The sequence below is a fragment of the Dendrobates tinctorius genome, unplaced genomic scaffold, assembly GCF_039654945.1.
Source record: "Dendrobates tinctorius isolate UK_male_01 unplaced genomic scaffold, ASM3965494v1 ptg000066l, whole genome shotgun sequence".
NCBI lineage: Eukaryota > Metazoa > Chordata > Amphibia > Anura > Dendrobatidae > Dendrobates > Dendrobates tinctorius.
Window position 1 is genome coordinate 353,411 of NW_027361734.1, and position 24,835 is coordinate 378,245.

The 24,835-nt window shown below is 43.3% G+C and overlaps 1 protein-coding gene across 1 annotated transcript in view; it reads right to left on the minus strand.

Moving 5' to 3' along the window:
• Positions 1 to 8,271: 8,271 nt before the first annotated feature.
• Positions 8,272 to 24,835, minus strand: part of LOC141095089 (acrosin-like) — a 75,281-nt gene continuing 58,717 nt past the window's right edge. The window contains exons 3-6 of the mRNA XM_073580970.1: positions 19,253 to 19,451; positions 13,114 to 13,379; positions 8,632 to 8,777; positions 8,272 to 8,532 (exon numbers count right to left, since the gene is read on the minus strand). Coding sequence (XP_073437071.1) covers positions 8,347 to 8,532; positions 8,632 to 8,777; positions 13,114 to 13,379; positions 19,253 to 19,451 — 797 coding nt within the window. The 3' untranslated portion in view covers positions 8,272 to 8,346. The remainder of the gene's footprint in view (positions 8,533 to 8,631; positions 8,778 to 13,113; positions 13,380 to 19,252; positions 19,452 to 24,835) is intronic.

Consider the following 24,835-nt stretch of genomic DNA (forward strand, 5'->3'; position numbering starts at 1 on the left):
CTCAGATCCGGGGTGAAACGGCTGAGGGAACACACGGTGGCAGTGAGTCTGGACAGGGAGGACCCGATCTCGAGCCATGTGACAGGGAGAGAAGTGAAGGGAAAGCTGAAGTGACATGTATTGTGAAACCTGAAAGGCAAAATAGCGCTGGGTGCACCACAATGAAATAGTACAAATCACTTGAATTGCAATATGCTACTAGATGCATGGAAAAAAAGCTACTATCAGTACAAGAAAAAAGGCCATAACATATGACTAGTGCACACTTGAATGTCCAAAAGTTATATAATACTTTATTAACATCACAACACACAAAGTTAAAAACAATTAAAAACTAACTGTCCGTACCCATGTCCCATTGGGGACAACCACAAGGTGTCAAGTATGTGCATCAACAGTAATATAAACATCGGGTAAGCATGATGAGGTCACCTGATTGAAGGCAATGACTTGACAAAGTAGTACCTATAACGGGATATACCCCAATAATGGGGAATACGCGAAAGCTTGGTTACTTAATCAAAATTACATCAGAGACAAGTCAAAACAATGCAGGTACCCCTAGAACAATCAATATATAAGCATATAGCTGTTAAGGGTGTCCCCATAAACAGCAATTACCCAACAATGGATAAAACATGGATGTTGAAACACTGGGATGTCCGCAGCCCTGACACTCAATGAACAGTAACCAAAAGGTAAGAAAAAATGAGGGGGCTGCGGTAACAAGAAATGATAATATATTATCCAAGAAATACCACAAGAGGACAAGCAATAAAGTTAAATATAATCAATAAGCCCAAACTATGTTCAAAGAGATGGCAGGAATAAGTCACTTGATGTGGAAAAAGTACCACCCATCTGTGACTGCCAGACAAAAGTGCCAAAGAGAGATCACCCATAATACAGGGACAGGAGGCTCGGGGTCAGGGCGCAGGAGAGCCCCACGCGTATTGCTGCTGTGCCGCAGCTTCGTTAGGGCAAGTGTAAAATGTACGAAAGCTGTGATCTTTAATGTGTCAAGAAGAGAACACAAATGCCAGCACGATGTGCAGCTGCACAGAATAAGGGATTGAACATCCTAATAAAGTGCCCATAAATATGAAGGGTAGACAAAATGCAAATGCATGGGAATAAGGAACCAATCGCCCACCAGATAATACGTGGCCAGCAAAAGCCCAACATAATAGGATATAATCAAGAAAGAAAAATATGACACCGACTAGTTAACGAATGAACATAAAAGCAAAGAAAATGCCATTATATACAAAAATGTAGGTGGACCAATGATATAGCGAATAAAAATAACAAAAATAAAAATTAACAGATGTGTGTGTCACATGTACTGGACTAAGAGACAAATTATGCAAATTGTCTGAAGAGACAATTTGCATAATTAGCATATTTCCCGCAAGGAGAAATGATACTTCTTGGATATCGGTCAGACGCCTCTCTCACAGCCAAACCAGATCTCCCACTTTGCACTGATGAGGGGCAGTACCCCGAAACACAGTGTCTGCAAATGGAGATTCTGGCTTGGCTTTTATCCTAAGTCATGTAACTAGGCTCGTTAAAGGGTCAACATTGACTTTTAGGATTGCTACCTCCAATAGGTGGCACTAGAGTTCTAGTCCTCTTCCTCTCTGAAGAGACAATTTGCATAATGTACTGGACGACACGTGTATACACATGAAAAAGTTTTTTTTAGAAAATATGTAAATGAAAAATATGAAAAAATATGAAAAAGTTTAAAAGAAAATATAAGGGAATAAATAAATAAGAAAAATAAAAGCAAAAAGTGCCATCTGCCTGAGATATTGATAATCAGAGAGCCTTTCACGCCAGGTGAAATCTTCTATGGACACGAGGATGCAGGGACCTCCTGAGACGACTACAGGTGCCTTCAGTTCAAGCGATTTTTTTATCTTCAGGAGGCAGCGACCTCGATACTGGACCAGGCGGGGTCGGAAACATAAGAAGTCTCAGAAAACGTCAGAATGCCCCGAGGGGTCCCCCCTCACCGTTTCGCCGCAACTACAGGACCAAACGCCGTTAATGTCTTCCAACAGTGTTTCTTCTGTTGACACCTCTTCCCAGGTACGGTCTTCCACTTTTCAGATTATCAATCAAATTTATTATCGCCAAGTACATATTACATATATACAAGGAATTCTTTGTGGCAGAGGCAACATAATATATAACAACAGATACAACAAGTAACATCTAACAAGAGAGATACAGTATATAGTCTACACATGACGATTTAATTGTTGAACAGAGAGTGGATAGAAGCTGTTCATATGGCGGTTGGTGCTGCATTTGGGGACTCTGAAGCGACGTCCTGAAGGGAGTAGTTGGAATGAGGAGTGTCCTGGGTGAGAGGGATCAGATGAAATTTTCAATGCGTGGGATCGAATACTCTTATCATAAAGATCCTGGATTTTAGGCAGGAGGGAACCTATAATTCTCTCTGCTGTTCTGAAAGTCCTTTGTAAGCGGAGTTTGTCATGCGCAGTGGCTCCCCCATACCAGACTATCAGAGAGGAACAAATCACAGATCTGATGACAGCATTAAAGAATAAGATCAGCAGATTCTTAGACAAACCATATCTTTTCAGCTGACGCAGGAAGAACATCCTCTGTTGTGCTTTTCTTATAACAGCATCCACATTTTTCCCCCATTTAAGATCATGAGAGATGATAACACCAAGGAATTTGGTCTCTGTGACCCTAAGAACCACTTCGTCATGGATGTAGATTGGAAGTATCTCATGTTGATCTTTCCTAAAATCCACAACCATCTCAGCAGTTTTTTTTAGTGTTGAGTACAAGATTATTGGCTTTACACCAGTCACATATTCTTTTCACCTCACTCCGATACAAGTCTTCAGCATTTCCCCTGATGAGACCAATCAGTGTCATATCATCGGCAAATTTCAAGCTTTTTACTGAGTCTGCTGAAGAGATGCAATCATTCGTATAGAGAGAAAACAGTAACGGGGACAAAACACACCCCTGAGGTGCCCCGATGTTTGTGACCAAGGTGTCCAAAGGGAATGGTCCAACTTTTACACTCTGTATCCTGGCTGTCAGGAAGTTATAAATCCACAAGCATAAGTTGAGAGGGACTCCAAGAGCTACCATTTTCTTATGAAGTAAATTCGGATCAATGGTATTGAACGCTGAGCTAAAGTCCATGAAAAGAATCCGGACATATGAGTGCAGTTCATCTGTATGATCCAAAATGTACTTCAGTGCCAGATTGACAGTGTCGTTTGCCGAACGATTCTCCTTATAGGCAAACTGAAGCGGGTCCCATAGCTTCTGCGTGAATTTTATCAGGTGGGACATCATAATTCTTTCGAAGACTTTCATAGCTACAGATGTGAGTGCTACTGGTCTATAGTCGTTCAACTCAGAGGATCCCACTTTCTTGGGGACAGGGATAATTGTGGAACTTTTCCAACACTGAGGTACAACGGACTCTTTCAGTGACACATTGCATATATTTGTCAGTATAGGGGCAAGCTGGGTAGCACATACTTTCAGACACATTGGAGATACACCATCAGGGCCAGGTGCCTTTTTGACCTTAAGTCCCTTCAGGATGCGTATCACCTCTGCCTCAGAGATCACTACTTGGGTGTTGCACAATAAATGATCTTTATATGAACAGACTGAGGAGCTTAGAGATGAATAGCCACTGTGTGTAGAGCTTGCCTCAAATCTGCAGTAGAATTCATTTAACTCTGCTGCCAGACTTCTGCTGGGGTTCACTATAGTGGGGTGGCTTTTATAATTGGTGACCTCTCTTAATCCTCTCCATGCAGATCTAGTATCTTTTGATGAGAACCTTTCCTCCAAAATCTTTGCATACTCGTGTTTGGCTAACTTGATCTCTTTAGATAGCGGGTTCCTAAGTTTCTTGAATTCAGTAATATCGCCTGCTTTATAAGCCTCCTCTTTTCTCTTACGGATCAACCTGACTTTATTTGTAAACCACGGCTTGTTGTTTCCCCGAAAGTGGACAGATTTGGATGGAATAAACGTGTCTTCACAAAAACGGATATATGAGGACACTGCATCAACCCATTCATCCAGACCCGAGCATGTTTCCTGGAATACCTCCCAGTCCGTGCATTCAAAGCATGCTTGTAGTTGCAATTTTGCCTCCTCAGACCAAGACTTCTTTGTATAAACTGTAGGTTTGGATGTTTTCAACCTTTGCCTGTAGGCTGGAATTATAAATTAATATATAATATAATATATTAATATATAATATAGATTATAAATTTGTCTGACCACGTGCTTTCGACAGTTGAGACCAGGGTTTTGAAAAAAGGCTTGATGTTCTCCCCAACCTCAGAAATGGATAAATTTCACATGATTAAAGATCTGTATCTCTTTTGCAGGAAACTAGTTCTAAAGGGCAGCACGGTGGCTCAGTGGTTAGCACTGCAAGCCTTGCAGCGCTGGAGTCCTGGGTTCGAATCCCACCAAGGACAACATCTGCAAGGAGTTTGTATGTTCTCCCCGTGTTTGCGTGGGTTTCCTCTGGGCACTCCGGTTTCCTCCCACACTCCAAAGACATACTGATAGGGAATATAGATTGTGAGCCCCACCGGGGACAGTGATGAAAATGTGTGCAAACTGTAAAGCGCTGCGGAATATGTTAGCGCTATATAAAAATAAAGATTTATTTATTTTATTTCTACAGGTCATCCACAGGCGACCAGAAACAATCCACACCAGCTCTACCGAGGAACAACAAGTATTCCAGGATCTCTTGGAATTACAGGAGGAAAATGCCACTCCAACAGGTAGGCGGCTATTTCCATACAAAAACAAATCCTCCACCTCCCCCTCTTTTTCTTTGGTCTCGGCAGTCAAATTCTTTTTTGAATCTGCAAAACGGGACATTATGCGACTACCTCCAAATGTAGCTAGCCCTAACAACCTCACCATGGAGGAAAGAAAGGCAGTCAGAGCCCTAAAGAATAATGATTCTTTTATCATCCAGGAGGCTGACAAGAGGGGAATGTGGTATTGTGGCCCTCCACAATGTATGTAGAGGAGGCCAACAGACAGCTGGGAAATACAAAATTTCACATCAGATTATCCTCAGATCCGACAGCTGTCTTTTTGTATAAGTTGCATAAACTGAATAACCAAGCAGCCTCTATGGGCACCATCTCGGTAAATGAGAAGAAATATATGTGGACTGCAGTGGTGTAGCTACCGGGGGGAGGCAGAGGGGGCGGTCACCCCGGGCCCCGCACTCTGAGGGGGCCCACCCAGATTTACACTTAACTGTATCTGCAGCAGAGAAGGAGAATCGATCATCTCCCTGCTCTGCCCCTATGTTCTCTTCTCTGCCGCAGGACCTGTGATGAGGTCACAGGAGGGGAGGAGTCGAGGTCACATGATCAGGGGCCTCACTGACTGTATGCACTACGCAGGACTCTGCTGTGCTGGATGTCATGGCGCCCTGGCATTGGAGCAGTAGCGTAGAGCTACTCTCTTCTGGGTGCACAGGACCTGTGATGAGGTCACAGGAGGGGAGGAGTCAGGGGTCACATGATCAGGGGCCTCTCAGTGTATGCAGGACTCTGCTGTGCTGGATCTCATGGTGCTGGATGAAGGGAAGTTTCTGTGTGGGGTCTGGAGGGGTAGAAAGAGAACAGAGAAAGAAAGAGAGAAAGTAGAGAGAAAAAAAGAAAGAGAAACAGAAAGAAAGAACAGAGAAAGAAAGAGGGGAAAGAAAGAACATAGAAAGAAAGAGGAAAGAAAAAAAGAACAGCGAGAAAGGGGAAAGAAAGAAAAGAGAGAGAATGAAAGAAAGAACAGAGGGGGAAAGAAAGAGGGGACAGAAAAAAAAGAACAGCGAGAGAGAAAAAAAGAGGGGAAATAAAGAACAGAGAGGGAGAGAGAAAGAAAGAGGGGATAGAAAGAACAGAGAGAAAGAAAGAACAGAGAGAAAGAGGAAAGAAAGAAACAGAGAGAAAGAAAGAGGAAAGAAAGAGAACAGAGAAAGAAAGAAAGAGGGGAAGAAAGAGAACAGAGAGAAAAGGAAAGAACAGAGAAAGAAAGGAAGCACAGAGAGAGAAAGAAAGATTAGAGAGATAAAGAAAGAGGGGAAAGAAAGAGAAAGAAATATTCTATAAAAATACTATACCATCCCGGCTCCCATTGTAGTGCCCACCTGAGCCTTCTTGTGCAGGACATGATCCACTCACATGGCCAACATCCCCAAGTCCAAGTCAATCCCGCTGTCCACGCTGTCGGAGGACATGGTGATGATCTGAAGCATTCCCTGAAGTGCCTCCATGGTTCGTCACAATCTCCTCCCGAAATGGAACGTCACGTGCGAGTTTTCAAGTGCTATTTGGAGCTCCACTGTGTACTCCTGTGTCCGCGGGAAAAGTAAGCTCCCGGTCGGGGCAGTGGAGCTGACTCTCAAAATCTGGGACGGTTGGGAGGTATGAATGCTCCCTATCATACACCTTGTACACGCATGGCTCCGCACACCTCATACACACACGGTTCCGCTTTGTATGCCTCGTACACACGGCTCCGCTTAGTACACCTTGCACACACGGCTCCACTCAGTACACACATGGCTCTGCTCCGTAAACCTTGTACACATGCGGCTCTGCTCCATACAAGTGTACACACGAGGCCACGTTCTGTAAACCTTGTACACATGCGGCTTTGCTCCATACACCTCGAACACATGCGGCTTCGCTCCGTACACTTTGTACACACAGGGCTCCGCTCCATACACCTCCTACACACACTCGGCTCCGTTCCGTACACCTCGTACACGCTGCCATACTCTGTAAACCTTGTACACATGCGGCTTTGCTCCATACACATGTGGCTTCGCTCCGCTCCTTAAACACACGGCTCAGCTCCGTACACTTTGTACACACAGGGCTCAGCACAGTACACCTCGTACACTCGCGGCTTTGCACACGCTCCGCTCCATACACCTCGTACACACACAGGGCTCCGCACACCTCGCACACTCACGCTGCTCCCCTCCGTACACCTCGCACACGCGCGGCTCCACTCCGTACACCTCGCACACGCGCGGCTCCACTCCGTACACCTCGCACACGCGCGGCTCCACTCCGTACACCTCGCACACGCGCGGCTCCACTCCGTACACCTCGCACACGCGCGGCTCCACTCCGTACACCTCGTACACACATACAGCTACATCCACCCTGTAAACCCCTCCTGACCCCACACATAATTCCCTCATTCAGCATGATGACAACCTGCACAGCACAGTCCTGCTTACATCAAGGGCCCACTGTGCGCACAGGACCTGTGATGAAGTCACAGGAGGGGAAGAGTCAGGGGTCACATGATCAGACCCTTGATCATGTGACCCCTGACTCCTCCCCTCCTGTGACCTCATCACAGGTCCTGTGCACACAGAGCAGGGATTTATAAGTGAGGGGCTGCAGTGGCCATTGGACTGTCTGGGAGTGCGAGGATGGGGTCGGTACATGGGGGGGGCGTGGTGCTATGGTGGTGGATTTTAATGGGGCAATTTACCCTGGGCCAGTGGGCCCCCCCACACCACTGGGCCCCCGCCCAGATTGACCTCATTATAATCCGCCACTGATGCACATACTTGACACCTTGTGGTTGTCCCCAGTGGGACATGGGTACAGACAGTTAGTTTTTAATTGTTTTTAACTTTATGTGTGTTGTGATGTTAATAAAGTATTATATAACGTTTGGACATTCAAGTGTGCACTAGTCATATGTTATGGCGTTGTTTCTTGTAATGTGAAACCTGCTTAAGAAGCTGTATTGAACCTGGATGTGCTGCGATGATATGAGAGTAAAGTTTTGCATTTTGAGGTACAACTGGACTGTGTCCATGTTATTCCACAAACGGCCAAAGGTGACCTTAGAGAGTAAAGGAAGAACCTTGATGGCACAGAGAATGGAGAGACAAGTAAGATGAAGGTGAAACATGATTTGAATGTAAAGGGAGGTCAAGGCCTACAAAGCCAGATAGGCTCAGCCACGACTACTGCCCTGGCCGACCTTTACATCCGCACAGTAGGTGTTCAGTATGGACACTGAACTTTACTGTTTGGGTTTTGCCCATCTCTATTCTAGACTCTTTATATCCTTCAAAGAAGCATTGTTTCGATGGAAGAGATGCAGCTTGACTTGCAACACCGTGCTCCAAGGAATGTTGGCAGCCTTTGCATTTGCTACAGTACTCTAAACAATAAAAGAAAATACTTATGCAGAAATGTAATTTATTTTTCAAGAAAACAAGTTTAAGGTGTTATTGTTGGTAAATATGTTTTCTGTTTTTTAGACTTGTTCCCTAGAGGGGGTGGATTCAAGTTTTTCCAATATCCAGGTGAGAAAGTATTGGGTAGATGAATAAACCCCGGGGCTTCGTGCTTGAGCACAGCCTGATCCCCAGCTAGTTATTCCTACCACTGAAAATATCCTTGCATCGGGTTCCTTGCACATCAGTGGTCCTCCACTATCACCCTATAGGGATAGAAAAAATATATCAATGCACATATCTGAAGATTATTTACATATTGATCTTAAAAATATCAATTACTACATTCCATCACATGTGATTACCTGGCAACTGTCTATGCCTCCTTTTTCATAGCCTGCACATAGGTTGTAGACACCCACGGCACCATTATACCATGAACGGCTATTGCATTTCTTATTAGGAATCAACTGCACTTGAGCTTCTTGAAGAAAATCTGATGGTTCAGTGGCTGCAAATCAAACAATATGATATGTATAACTCATGGCATAGGACACCATAAACTCAAGCCAATTTTTCCAACATTAGTTCAGAAATTGTTTGCTGAGGGCTAGGCATCAGTTGTTACACATTACACTTGGAGATTGAGATCTCGGGAGACTAGATCTTGACTTTCCAGATCTCAATCTGTGCATGCAACTCATGGTATAGGACACCATAAACTCAAGCCATATAACTGTATTAATTTTTCCAATAAAAGTGCAGAAATTGATTGATTGTTGAGTTCAGTTGGAGCACATGACTCATCTCGTCTTCCGAGATCTCAATCTGTGCATTCACTGCCTCCGGCGACCATTTTCCCAAAGCCCCCCACAGGGAACCCTACAGGAAAGGGGACTTCACTCACCGGCGCCGACACTTTACGAGAGCCTAGGACCCGCAGCATCGCCCCACTTCTACAACTGCTAACCTCCTGAAGTAGCGACCCTGCCTCCTGTGACTCTACTCCAGAGCAGACGCCCCCCAAGTAAGCTACCATTAAAATAGACTATAAGAAGAACCAACAGTTTATTTAATAACAATTTTTTTCCTATTTTCCACACCAAAATTTGCAGTGTATCTTATAGTCTGGTGTGACTTATTGTCCACATAATACAGTAAATCCCATGGATAAAAGAAGCACAGTATATAGAAGAAAACTGGTGGATTCATTAGAAATATCTGGATGGTCCCCGCTTCCCATTAACAAATCATCTGGTTTCAAGATATAGGGTGTCGGAAATCATAAACAAGCTCCCTTTTCTTTTCAATAAGTGGTTCTGCTGCCGGTAGAGTGCTATATAATAATAATACTTAGACATTGGTCTTGTGCTTTTATATGATCAAAGAACTCATTGGTGTTTAATATTCTTAGAATTTATCCTTCTATAATAGTAAAAAATATAAACTAAGCCAAGCTTCTTCCTTCTCCATAGACCTTTATAGCAGCAGGTGCAATCTGATCCTCACTGCAGACAGATCTGTAGTCAAAAGAGAAATAGTTCTCAAAGGCAACAAAAGATGTACTAGTCCAAAAAGGTAATTATATGAATCATACAAAACTTTATTATTTAAATTTCATACAAAGAGAGTATGTAAATTGACACAAGAAGTGACAAGGGGGAATGATGGAACATTTGTGCAAGGATGCTGCTGTACAAGGAAACGGCCACAACAAACTCTGTGAGACCCAGTCAGAGAAGCAAGATAGTTAGTACCACAGAGGTACAATTTAGTAAATCAATAATAGTATTGAGCCAATATACCAGGAGCAAGACAAATAAACTGCATATCCTAGCCACATATGTGAGCAAAACATGGATGCATTACCTGGACAAAATGACAGGCTCAGGCTTCACTGTGTGGTCCGGGGAGATGTGCGTGCCCACCCCAACGCGCGTTTTGGCCTTCGCCTTCGTCAGGGGGTACACGCACACTCTTCTCCATGCAGCTTTTTATAATGCCAGATTTGTAGACAGATTTGAGAAATTTTTGAGAGTGAATGATCAGTGCAAAAGACTGATAAGATGGGAAAGTGGCATTTTTATTTGATAACATAATATAAAGTTTGTTATTTTCACTTGTAATGTTGATTTATTGAAAAAAAGGTAGTTACTATTTAAACTGCGCTTATGTAGAGCAAGGTTATTACTACATTGTAAGATTAAATGCTTGCCATCCTTAAGGGTATAGTTCCACGGTCAGTAAACGTTGTGGATTGGAGGCTGCGTACAGCCGCAGCGTCCAATCCACAGCGTCCAGATATTACAGCATAGTGGAGGGGATTTTATGAAATCCAATCTCCACTATGCGAGCAAGCACGCCTCCGGCTTCCCTGCGTATACGCACATGCGGCACATCTTTCTAGACTGCAGCATATCTATTTATAAGATAAATATCACAGTCCACTGTATAGGATGCGGTGATTCCACCCGGTTCAAAGAACACATGTGCAATCACCGCGTGTACAAAAGCCGGCAGCGCTTTGGACGGAGCGGACATGTGCTGCGTCCAAAGCACTGCCGGTTTCTGCCCGTGGAATCATACCCTTAAAGATCTCACATATACTAATTTGTTCCATGCGGTGTACATTTTCTATACTACTCCCACACTATGCCACAGTCATCTTTACCGCAGGATCCTTGTATATACTCAATGATAATGCGTCCTATGCTATGTACAGTTTCCACACCACTCCCTAAAAATACAGTTAATAAGGTGATATTTGATTCCTATTTTTTACAGTACAAGTGATAATTATCTGTGTTTACCCATAACCCCCCAGGCAGCCTGAGTCCACATAGAAGTATCATTATACTACAGGACAGCCACATTGGGAAATATAATTTCTACAACTGTACCAGGTGGAACCTCAGTCCTAGGACTCCCTCCTAGTACTCACATTCCAATGCTCCGATATTCTTTTTCTCGCTTGCACTTAATGTAACCTCCGCTTTTCCAGCTATATCCACATTTCCTTAAAGCTGCTTCTATGCTCTGGATTCTCTTAGTCTTGGATAGCACTGAATACTACATCATTTATCACAGTCATTCTCCGCTTGGGAACAAGTTCTTCATGGCTACCACCTTCTTGTATGCACTTATGACATGTGTTATTATGGTATACTGTTGTCTATATGTTACTTTTTATATATAGCAGGGTCGTCTTATTTCGTCTTATTTTGCTTTAATTATTGTATTGTTAGCGTTGTTACTTATGACTTGTGGTTTGAAACTGTTAAACTGTAAAGCGCTGCGGAATATGTTGGCGCTATATAAATAAAGATTATTATTATTATTATATTGATATAATGCATATTCTGATGTATTTTTTTCCTCCCCCTTCTTTGTTTTTGTTACATGCCCCTCACTACAATCATATTTTAGTTCTGATGAAGGTCCACAACTGAAAGGAAAATGTTTAACGATATTATTGGCTGCATAATAAATGGAACTTTTTTCTCACACTTCATCACCCCGTGAATGCCAAGTTTTTTAGACTCTGTATGATTTTGGAGTTGGAGGAGCTGGTTGTTTGAGGAGGTGTTTGGTGTGTTAATCTAAAGACTGTTGCTGAGTAATTCCTCTGTGTGTATATCCTCATCTTGCCATATTTAGTTTTACCATCCTTTATTTTCCAGTGTTCCAATCTGTTGTTTGTGAATGCATATTTGTATGATTGGCATTTTCATTTATCCCTGTACGTCTTCCCTTGTTAGTCTGGAAAATGTATTCTTATACACAACTCCCCGCTTCCCTGGGTGGGGGAGGGGACAAGATAAGAGCTGATTCAGTAGGTCAGCAAGCACTTGGCCACAGCGTTTTCACCATTAGAAGTAATCCAGGGAGCAGGGATAGCTATGGTTCACCTAGCTTTACAGATAGGAAAGGAGCCCCCGGCCCTGGGATATCTGACAACAGTGTGGTGACACATGACACATGTACTTATTAACTGGCAGTTAGGTGACTAATATGCCCCGTATGTCTCAGCTTAACAGGCGTCACATCTAATACTAGGTCTGTCGCCAGCATAAGTTTGTCTAGACAACTCTGGTTGTTACATTGGCATTAATGGGGGTCACCGGTACTTCATGCTGGGCTGCATGTCCCCAATATGTAAGCCACTCGATGCCTAGTGTGTTCGTCTCACTGGCTGCCTTTGTTCTCTGAAGCACGGGCCCGACCCACACCCTTTACGTTTTTCTGTGCCGGAAGTAACAGCCCAATTTACCCAAAGCTTCTCTTCAGCATGACAGACACTCTGTCCCATCCAGTGATCTGTGTCCTTTCTTGTTCTGGTACCAAGACACTCAGATTTCTATATTCTGGGGTTGTTACACAGCTCATACATCCTCCTCTTATCATATCCTGGTGCCAGCTTCTTTTCCACTTCACCATCCCAGCCTTTTATATTAAGTAAGTGCGCAACAGCTGTCACCTGACTCAGAGTCCATTTCAAGCTCTTCCCTACGGGAATACTCACCCCATCCTACCACACAATATCATGGCCCCCCCACCCAGCCCTCCATATAGTATAATGGTCCCCACACCCCTCACACATATGCTGGCCTCCACACAATTTTCTGCACAATAGAATGGACCCCATACAACTCTCCACACTGTGTACTGACCTGCGCACAGTATAATAGACCCCACACCTTTCCTACTATCTTCATATACTGTACTTCCTAATACCCTCTTACTTAACATTTCTTTGTCTTGATTGATATTGTTGTTTCCATTTTTGCTACTTATTGAATACTCAAAAATAAGCAATATTTATATATATACATGTAAATCAGATATACCTTCTTCTTCCAGCACACCCCAGCCTGCAATGTAGCAATCAGTCTTAACTGAAACATCTGATGTCTTCCGAGGAAGGCATGCTGGTTGAATGAATCTGTTGTAACTGATTGGCCGTTCTACAGACAGCATGGCAATATCATTTTCTTCTGTTTCAAGGTCATAATTTTCATGTATAATCTTTCGGGATATGCCTCGAATCTCAGTTTCTGGGCCAAAAACTGACAGTTGATAGAGTCCAAAAACCAGCCTCCAAGAGTAGACATCGCTAAAACAATAGAAATGAAGATATCAGAGGACATAAGCAATTATATACTAAACTAGCACTATGAGAAAAGTAGAATAAAGCTAGAGCTATACAGTGACTAGAGGCTATTACATTCTGCTAGTTCTGCTTCACGTCACTTGTCTTATCTATTGCATTTTTTCTGTGCTGTGTTGTGCATAAATATGTGACTTCAGATTTTGTATTAGTCTAGCCTGATGAAAAGACCTGAGTAGTCTCGAAAGCTTGCAATGTGTTACCATCTTTTCAGTTAGCCATTAAAAGGTATCAACCACTGAGGACTCTCAATTCTGAATATTTTTCTTAGAGGCTATTATTAAGATTAACAACTAATGAGATAGGCTAGGGACTCACAACCGTATTTTCTCTCACTTGAAAAAATTGGTCCGATTATGCTAATCACACTTTGATCGTAGGTTGATCAGGATGTGATCACTGTGGTCCAATTTTCTCATATGAGAACAAGATGGAAAAAAAATTATCCATCTTCTACATCCCGTCAGGCCGTGAAAATAAGTCCTCAGGAGGATAACATCTGAAGATGAGATCTAAATATTGGTTGAAAATCTTGTATGCTGTGATTTTTTTCCTCGGACAGACGCTGTCCAAGGAAAAAATTAGACTTGTGCACAGCCCCATAGACTAACATTGGTCCTCGTCAAATTCGATGCTTTGTCGGATCGCACTTGGACTGACAATATGGTCGTCTACATGAGCCCTTACGGTGGTCATAGAGAATCCAGCAAGGTTTGTTTTTGGCCATAACACCTTGAGTTGCACAATGCAACCACATTCACTGTTATTGTGTTTTCGTAACTCAACACTAATCTTATGTTACACAACCACAAGTCACCCTGTAGCCATAGCCTAAAAGGTGTTTGTCCTTTTTTGTGTCTTGTAACCTGTATTTCATTTTCCTTCTACAAATCAATTATGGCAATGTCACTTCTCTTCACTTTGTATCAAGTTGTATCTTTTCAGGAAATCCTTTAGTTTGAGAGATATATATATATATATATATATATATATATATATATACACACACACACACACACATATACACACACACACTGAAAATTTTCTTTACTCACCATCTCCAGGTCCACCGCTGAGATTCCGCTACTGCTCCTGGTATCTCACATTGGCTGTAGCACTAATGTCAAGTGAACAGCACAGCAGGCAATTACCGTGTTCAGCAGTTCTGTAAGCATGACGCCAGCCCATAGCCAATATCAAATACTGGGAGCAGTGGTGGAGACTTGGTGCTGAACCTTTGAAAGGTTGGTAAAGTGCGATTTGCTTTTTTCTTAAAAAAAACAAACAAAAAACTGTGCTCAGAGACAAAGATTTCCTTAATGGGACAACCCCTTTAAGGTCTTATTATAAATATATAATGTTATATCTCTTTCATGTCAACAAAATACGTAAATCTGATCATTATATCTGAACTGAGCAAATAGTCAATATGTCTGAGTTAAAGGGATAGTCCAGTCTTTTGACTCTATGTTTTCTGAATCGTTTCACCTGACGCTGTCAGGATTCTCTGGTATTGCCAGTGAGAGCAATAATCACAAGTAGGCGAATTGTATAGTTCCGGACCCATTTTGACTAGATGTGCTTGGCATCAATCAATATTAAAGAATTGAGCAAGTCTAGTTGGGATGTGGTTGGAATCATAAATTTAGTAGCATCCTAAAAGGGGCACGCATGTGGAGTCTGGCATGTGTCTTCCTGCAGCAAAAGTATCAATGCAGCTAAAGTATCGAGAACCTGCAGTTATTTCAACGGCAGTTAGTCATGGCAGGAGTCAGGATCCCACACTATGTATCTGTCTCTTTTGGGTATGTCTGCCAAGTAAGCAATTCTTATTACTTGGACCTGATTTTCTATTAACCCATGTTACTACTTCACCATGTTTACATATGTCCTCACAGTGTTTTCTCCATTAATCCTCACTCTCCTTCGCTATCCCAAACCCCAGCACCCTCTAAACAAATAATCATCTCCCCCTCCCTCTTTCCTCCCCACCTGACCTTCTCTGCTGACCTGCTCAACTTCAGATCTGTCCTAATAAAACATAAAACAAGCTACCCACTCTCCTCCCACCTGCTTTCCCATTCTCTGCTTCCCCTCACTGCTGGTGACATATCTCCCAATCCTGGACCCTCACAGCTCATACCTCCCATTACTACCCCCTCCTACTGCTCCCTATCTAATATGAACTACCGCAATCTTTCCAACGTAAAACCCGTGCTCTTGATGCCCACCTCCCTGCTCCCTCTCTCTGGAGCACTCTGGAATGCCCACTCCATCTGCAATAAGCTTCAAGTGATTCATGACCTCTTTCTCTTTCGCAATATTGCCTTCCTTGGCCTCACAGAAACATGGGTGACACCCTCTGACACCACCTTTCCTGCTGCGCTGTTACGGAGGCCTCCATTTCACCCACACTCCTCACCACGGCAACAGACACGGGGGAGGAGTGGGTCTTCTCCTTTCTTCTAACTGCACCTTTAACCCAATCCCACCTCTTCTCTCCCTAATCCTCCACTCTTTTGAAGTCCACTCTGTCTGAATCTACTCTTCCTCCAACCTCCAAGTGGCCGTCGTATACCGACCTCCGGGCCCGACCACTGCCTTCATTGACCAATTCTCTACCTGGCTTCTTCACTTTCTTTCCACTGACATCCCCACTAATCATCATGGGTGACTTCAACATCTCCATTGATATCCTTCAGTCAACAGCCTCCAAACTCCTGTCCCTTACTTCATCTTTTGGACTTGCTCAGTGGTCCTCCTCAGCCACCCACACAAACGGACATACATTAGACCTGGTCTTCACCCGTCTCTGCTCTGTAACTTCACCACCTCCCCTCTCTCTTTATCCGACACAGTTGTCCACTGCCTCCTACTACAGATCCCCTCCTCCTTTGGCATCAAAGACCTTGCCCTTTCCGGGATCTCGTCATACCTTTCCAACCGCACATTTAGCATCTCACACTCCCACACTACCTCCTCATCCCACCCTCTCTGTTGGAGTCCCCCAAGGCTCTGTTCTAGGACCACTACTCTTCTCAATCTATACACTTGGCCCGGGACAACTCATAAAGTCCCATGGATTCCAGTACAACCTTTATGCTGATGACACTCAGATCTACCTCTCTGGCCCAGACATCTCTACTGTCAACGCATCCGGAAGTGTCTATCAGCCATATCCTCTTTCTTCTCCTTTCGCTTCCTCAAACTCAATGTGGACAAATCTGAACTCATCATCTTTCCTACATCTCACAGATCTTCCTTACTTGACCTATCACAATTGACAGCATCACGCTTTCCCCCGTACCGGAAGTCCGCTGCCTCGGAGTAACCCTTGACTCTACCCTGTCCTTCAAACCACACATCCAAGCTCTTTCCACCTCCTGTCGCCTCCAGTTCAAAAATATTTCCAGAATCCGTCCTTTCCTCAACCCTCAATCTACTAAAATGCTTGTGTATTCCGTCATCATCTCACGCCTCGACTACTGCAACATTCTTTTCTGTGGCCTCCCTGCTAACACCCTCCCACTTCTCCAGTCCGTCCTTAACTATGCTGCCCGACTAATTCATCTCTCTACTCGCTACTCCTCCGCTTCTCCCCTCTGCAAATCTCTTCACTGGCTCCCATTCCCTCAATGCATCTAATTCAAATTACTAATACTGACCTACAAGGCCATCTATAACCTGTCTCCTCCGTATATCTCTGAACTAATCTCCTGATATCTTCCCTCACGTAATCTCGGGTCCTCCGTAAACCTCCTTCTCTCCTCCATGCTTTTTCACTCCTCACCCAACCGCCTCCAAGACTTCTCCCGAATATTCCCCTTCCTCTGGAATTCTTTGCCCCAACACGTCCGACTATCAACCACACTCGGATCCTTCAGATGGAACCTGAAAATCCACCTCTACAGGAAAGCTTACAGCCTGCAATGACCCCGCTGCCTTCTCACCACTACAGAGCTACCGCCCCACCAACACCAGAGCTGCTGCAACCCCCCAACCTACTGTCTCCTTCCCCATCATCATGTAGAATGTAAAGGCTCCGTCACACATAGCGATCTCGCTAGCGAGATCACTGCTGAGTCACAAGTTTTGTGACACAACGGCGATCTCACAGCGAGATCGCTGTGACAGCGATCAGTGACCGGCCCCCCTGCCGGTATCGCTGATCGCTGTAGGAAACCGCTGGACATTTTTTTGGTCGCTGGTCTCCCGCTGGCCAGCACGCATCGCTGCGTGTGACAGGCGGGAAACAAGCGATCTGCTGGTAAGTAATGTACACATCGGGTATCCAAGGGACGTGCGTCCCTTAGATACCCGATGTGTACGTTAGTTACCAGCTCCCTGCATCAGCGCCCTGGTAACTAACGAACACAGCGATGCCGCGCGCTCGGCGTCGCTGTGCTGATCGCTGGTGAAGCAGTCTGTGTGACAGCTCACCAGCGATCACATAGCGACTCACCAGCGATCCTGACACGTTGATATCGTTGTCGGGATCGCTGGTGAGTCGCTATGTGTGACTCCAGCTTAAGCCCGCAAGCGCAGGGTCCTCTCCCCTCTGTATCAGTCTGTGATTGTTAGTTTGTTTACTGTAAGTGATATCTGTAATTTGCATGTAACCCCTTCTCATGTGCAGCACCATGGAACCAATGGTGTTATACAAAAATAATAATCATGGAATGATGGAATCATGCAAATTTCTTACTTGTGGTCTCGCCATCAATAGAAGAGTGTGGTGAGCACACTGTAGAGACTCAGAAGTCTCCAGTCACATATAATGCCTGCAGACTTTTATCGGAAAAACAGACAACCCCTTTAAGGATTTACTGCATGGTTCCAATATTATACCGAGATGGAGAACAGCAATAAAGACTAAATGTGCTGCCGTATAGTATAAATACTGTACACATGAAGTCTAAACCAACTTTCAGCATTTAGGCCTCATTCAGACTCTCGTATGTAAAGACACAGACCATTATTTCCTCAGTGTTTTGAATCCGAGTGTCATCAGTGTTTGGTCAGTATGTCAGTTTTTACCATTAGTGTTTGATCAGTGATTTTCACAGATGAATTTTTTTTTTTTTTTAAATTAAACCTTCTCCTGTCTCTTAGGCTAGTTTCACACTAGCGTTACCAGGCGCAGCGCAGGGTCGCCACTAAGCTCCGCCTCCGGCCGCGCCTCCTCCGGTCAGCTCCTCCTATGGTCGCATGACGCTGCATGCAATCAGCGTACCCAATATTTAGCGTTGGGTGCGTTTGGAGCACGTCGGCGCCGCGCCAAAAGGGCGCATCCACCGGCAAAAACATACCAGCGCACGGCCAGCGTACCCAACGCAAAATATAGGGTATGCTGATTGCATGCAGCGCCATGCGACCATAGGAGCTGACCGGAGGAGGGGCGGCGGGGGGGGGGGGGGACTTAGCGACGGCACTGCGCTGCGCCTGGTAACGCTAGTGTGAAACTAGCCTTACAATGTTAATCACAGACAGCCCACGGACGGCACCCTGATGACATGTGTTTGCTGACCGTGATTATCATGGACACATAGACTTGTAAAGGTAAATTTGATCCGTGATTTGGATCAACAACGGGCATAATGTGGACATGATTTTTTTGTGGATCACTCAGTCTGCAAAGAAAATATGAATATGTGAACAGCCACACAGATTATAGTGGGTATGTGTTCTATTTGCAAAAAACAAGGAACAAAGACATACGGTACATTAAAAACAGACATCTGAATGAGGCCTAAACCCTAGGAATTCCCTAAGAATCTTACTATATTCTGTATTACAAAGACCGTGAAGGGTTTTCTTACTCTTCATGGTTCTTGAAGCAGTGAGCAGCTGTCACCACCCAGTGATCGTTAAGGATTGAGCCTCCGCACTGGTGTATAAAGGTGTCTTCATCGATCGGTTGCTGGATGCTGACTAACCATGGCCACGACCCAGGTTGTGCATCTCTCCCACCAACAATGCGTGAGCCAATGTCAATGTCTGCTAGACGGTTTCCGCATTCTAGAAGGGAAGAAAATATGTTTTTAGTCTTTGAAATGATATTGCATGAACAATATTGAATATTATGGATGGAGACCATTATGTCAAAAAATGTCCATGATTAAGTATATTAAGTAATGATGTATTCATGTCACTAACAATTATATCATGTTTTGGGGCACGTGGTCTGGCAGGCATGTGAGGGGGATTCTCAGCTCATTGCTCCTGCTTCAGCCCATGCAAAAATCCTGTAATACCCCAGTAATATACCATGCTTGGAAGACACAGAGTAAAGGCCTGTATTACCCTACACCTTTGCCGTGCAGTGAGCGGATTCACAGCCCGAAACATCATGATCTGCAGCAGGAAAACCAGAGAAAAGAAGCAGCCACCGAGAGAAAATCCTCCATCCAAGATGATGTAGGCAGCCAAGACTCCTTTCAGAGAAGCTCGTGGGGTTTGCTAGAATCCCTAAGTCACCGGCACAGGCTACTATTCAGGGAACAGGAGACTGGAAATTACCTGATCCGGAGGGTCGGGTAAGCACCTTGGATTCCATTTATTTAGGCAAGATGGCACTTAGTTTATATAATGAACATTGAAGCTGCCAAATTACATGTTTCTAGTATAATAGGTAGCCCCTGTCCTCTTAGGCTGAGAGGAATGTCCAATGGATATCGTCTGTTAATCAAAACTTACCGTACCAGTCACTATCTATTTTGTTTTGGCTTAAAATGTTCTTTTATGACTAGCAGCCTGGCGGCTACAAACGCCTGTATGCTGATAGGAATAAATATTGTATATTCCACTCAAAAATTTGTACCTAACATAAAATGCATTATACTTTATGAATAACTATGGAGTGCATTATATGTTATGCATGGCTATGGGATGTGCATTATACAGTCATATGTTAAAGTTTGGGCACCCCTATTAATGTTAACCTTTTTTCTTTATAACAATTTTGGTTTTTGCAACAGCTATTTCAGTTTCATATATCTAATAACTGATGGACTCAGTTATATTTCTGGATTCAAATGAGGTTTATTGTACTAACAGAAAATGTGCAATCTGCATTTAAACAAAATTTGACCGGTGCAAAAGTATGGGCACCCTTATCATTTTCTTGATTTGAACACTCCTAACTACTTTTTACTGACTACCTGAAGCACTAAATTGGTTTTGTAACCTCATTGAGCTTTGAACTTCATAGCCAGGTGTATTAAATCATGAGAAAAGGTATTTAAGATGGCCACTTGCAAGTAGTTCTGCTATTTGATTCTCCTATGAAGAGTGACATCATGGGCTCCTCAAAACAACTCTCAAATGATCTGAAAACAAAGATTATTCAACATAGCTTTTCAGGGGAAGGATAGAAAAAGAGATTTAACCTGTCAGTTTCCACTGTGAGGAACATAGTAAGGAAATGGAAGAACACAGGTACAGTTCTTGTTAAGCCCAGAAGTGGCAGGCCAAGAAAAATATCAGAAAGGCAGAGAAGAAGAATGGTGAGAACAGTCAAGGACAATCCACAGACCACCTCCAAAGACCTGCAGCATCATCTTGCTGCAGATGGTGTCACTGTGCATCGGTCAACAATACAGCGCACTTTGCACAAGGAGAAGCTGTATGGGAACGTGATGCGAAAGAAGCCGTTTCTGCAAGCACGCCACAAACAGAGTCGCCTGAGGTATGCAAAAGCACATTTGGACAAGCCAGTTACATTTTGGAAGAAGGTCCTGTGGACTGATGAAACAAAGATTGAGTTGTTTGGTCATACAAAAAGGCGTTATGCATGGAGGCTAAAAAACACAGCATTCCAAGAAAAACACTTGCTACCCACAGTAAAATTTGGTGGAGGTTCCATCATGCTTTGGGGCTGTGTGGCCAATGCCGGCACCGGGAATCTTGTTAAAGTTGAGGGTCGCATGAATTCAACTCAGTATCAGCAGATTCTTGACAATAATGTGCAAGAATCAGTGACGAAGTTGAAGTTACGCAGGGGATGGATATTTCAGCAAGACAATGATCCAAAACACCGCCCCAAATCTACTCAGACATTCATGCAGAGGAACAATTACAATGTTCTGGAATGGCCATCCCAGTCCCCAGACCTGAATATCATTGAACATCTGTGGGATGATTTGAAGCCGGCTGTCCATGCTCGGCGACCATCAAACTTAACTGAACTGGAATTGTTTTGTAAACAGGAATGGTCACAAATACCTTCATCCAGGATCCAGGAACTCATTAATAGCTACAGGAAGCGACTAGAGGCTGTTATTTTTGCAAAAGGAGGATCTACGAAATGTTAATGTCACTTTTATGTTGAGGTGCCCATACTTTTGCACCGGTCAAATTTTGTTTAAATGCAGATTGCACATTTTCTGTTAGTACAATAAACCTCATTTGAATCCAGAAATATAACTGAGTCCATCAGTTATTAGATATATGAAACTGAAATAGCTGTTGCAAAAACCAAAATTGTTATAAAGAAAAAAGGTTAACATTAATAGGGGTGCCCAAACTTTAACATATGACTGTACTTTATGGATGACTATGGGGTGCATTATATTTAATACATGGCTATGGGATTCGCATTATAATTTGTGGATGACTATGGGTTGTGCATTATACAGGTGCATCTCACAAAATTAGAATATCATCAAAAAGTTAATTTATTTCAGGATGCAATGAGATATATAAGATTGGAAATAAGGTGTTTCTATCAATTTGTCAGCATCTGAAATCACATACAATTTTCTTTGGCTGCATACATGCATACTTACTGTTAGGGAGAGGAACGCCATTGCCATAATCCATAAAATGCCATAGCAAAATGGAGATGGCATGTACAAACAACTGGAACTTCATTGCCACTTTGTGTCTTCCCAGATGCTAATGAGAATAACTAACTAGACGTCAGTTTAGAATGTTGGAGGTGGCAGTACAGTGACCTAACAGTGCAATGTGTTTGTTGTATCCCCAGTTCTACAGTGTGACATCATGATGGAATTATTATGCCTTTATGGGGCCTATTGAGGAAAAGGGACTGCCCCTTATAGTGCCTTCATAAACAGTATTGTAGGAAATATGCTGTGTTTTTGCAATATTCTCTGTGGCACGTTTAGATTTTTTTTAAAGTACTCTCTAATGTTGTAATTTTTAGTGTTATTTTTTTAACAGACATCTCTATAGAAAGATAAACGTCTAATGCCAGTTTCAAACACTTGACTTTCATGGTCTGAGTATGGGCAGCAATGTTCGGAATGGCCCCGGGTCTTATGACCCAAACTCGAAATACTTACATGTACCAATGAGGCTATTGAATTGGGGTCAGCAAATCAATGGCTGACTCAGGCTGGTTTCACATTAGCGTTTGGAGGCGCAGCGGACGCTTGCCGTGAAGCTCTGCCCCCTGCCGCGCCTCCTCCAGTCAGCTCTGCCTATGGGCGCATGCCGCTGCATGCGTACCCTATCTTTAGCAATGGTACGCAGGCCGTGCGCAGGTATGCTTTTGCCACCGCATGCTTCCTTTTGACCAGTTCTTCAATACGAAAAGTGAAAATCCTTTATTATATAGAGTCATTACACACAAAGTGATCTATTTCACGTGTTTATTCCTGTTAATGTTGATGATTATGACTTACAGCCAATGAAAACCCAAAAGTCATTATCTCACTAAATTAGAATACTTTATAACACCAGCTTGAAAAATGATTATAAAATCTGAAATGTTGGCCTACTGAAATGTATGTTCAGTAAATGCACTCAATACTTGGTCGGGGCTCCTTTTGCATCAATTATTGCATCAATGCAGCATGGCATGGAGTCGATCAGCCTGTAGCACTGCTGAGGTGTTATGGAAGCCCAGGTTGCTTTGATAGCAGCATTCAGCTCATCTGCATTGTGGGGTCTGGTGTCTCTGATCTTCCTCTTGACAATACCCCATAGATTCTCTATGGAGTTAAGGTCAGGCGAGTTTGCTGGCCAATCAAGCACAGTGATACTGTTGTTTTTACACCAGGTATTGGTACATTTGGCAGTGTGGGCAGGTGCCAAGTCCTGCTGGAGAATGACATTTCCATCTCCAAAAAGCTTGTCGGAAGAGGGAAGCATAAAGTGCTCTAAAATTTCCTGGTAGATGGCTATGCTGAGTCTGGTCTTGATAAAAAACATTGTACCTACACCAGCAGATGACATGGCTCCCCAAACCATCATTGATAGTGGAAACTTCACACTAGATCTCAAGCAGCTTGGATTGTCTGTCTCTCCACTCTTTCTCCAGACTTTTGGATCTTAATTTCCAAGGTCTAGTGTGAAGTATCCACAATCAATGATGGTTTTTGGAACCATGTCATCTGCTGGTGTAGGTCCATTGTGTTTTATCAAGACCAGACTCAGCATAGCAATCTACCAGGGAATTTTAGAGCACTTCATGCTTCCCTCTGCCGACAAGCTTTTTGGAAATGGAAATGTCATTCTCTAGCAGGACTTGGCACCTGCCAACACTGCCAAATGTACCAATACCTGGTTTAAAAACAACAGTATCATTGTGCCCGATTGGCCAGCAAACTTGCCTGACCTTAATCCCACAGAGAATCTATGCGGTATTGTTAAGAGGAAGATGAGAGACACCAGACCCAACAATGCAGACGTGCTGAAAGCTGCTATCAAAGCAACCTGGGCTTCCATAACTCCTCAGCAGTGCCACAGGTTGATTGCCTCCATGCCGCGCCGCATTGATGCAGTAATTGATGCCAAAGGAGCCCCCACCAAATATTTAGTGCATTTACTGAACATATATTTCAGTAGGGCAACATTTTGGATTTTATAATCATTTTTCAAGCTGGTGTTATAAAGTATTCTAATTTACTGAGATAATGACTTTTGGGTTTTCATTGACTGTAAGCCCTAATCATCAACATTATCAGAAATAAACACGTGAAATAGATCACTCTGTGTGTAATGACTATATAATATATGAGATTCACTTTTTGTATTGAAGAACTGAAATAAATTAACTTTTTGATGATATTCTAATTTTGTGAGATGCACCTGTATTTTATGTATGGCTATGGGATGTGCATTATACTTCATGGATGACTATGGATTGGGGTGCATTATATTTTATGAATGACTCTGGGATGTGCATTATACTTTATGGCTGACTATGGGCTGTGCATTATATTTATGGATAACTATGAGGTGCATTATATTTTATGGATGACTGGGCTGTGTGGGCATTATATTTTATGGAGGACTATGGGCTGTGCGTTATACTTTATGGAGGAGTGTGTGTTTTCAAGTGAGTGTGTGTGTATGTACAGTATATAATACATATATGGGGTAATGTTTCTCCTTGTGGAGAGGGACATACTGGCTCTGGCATGCCAAAGGTAAGG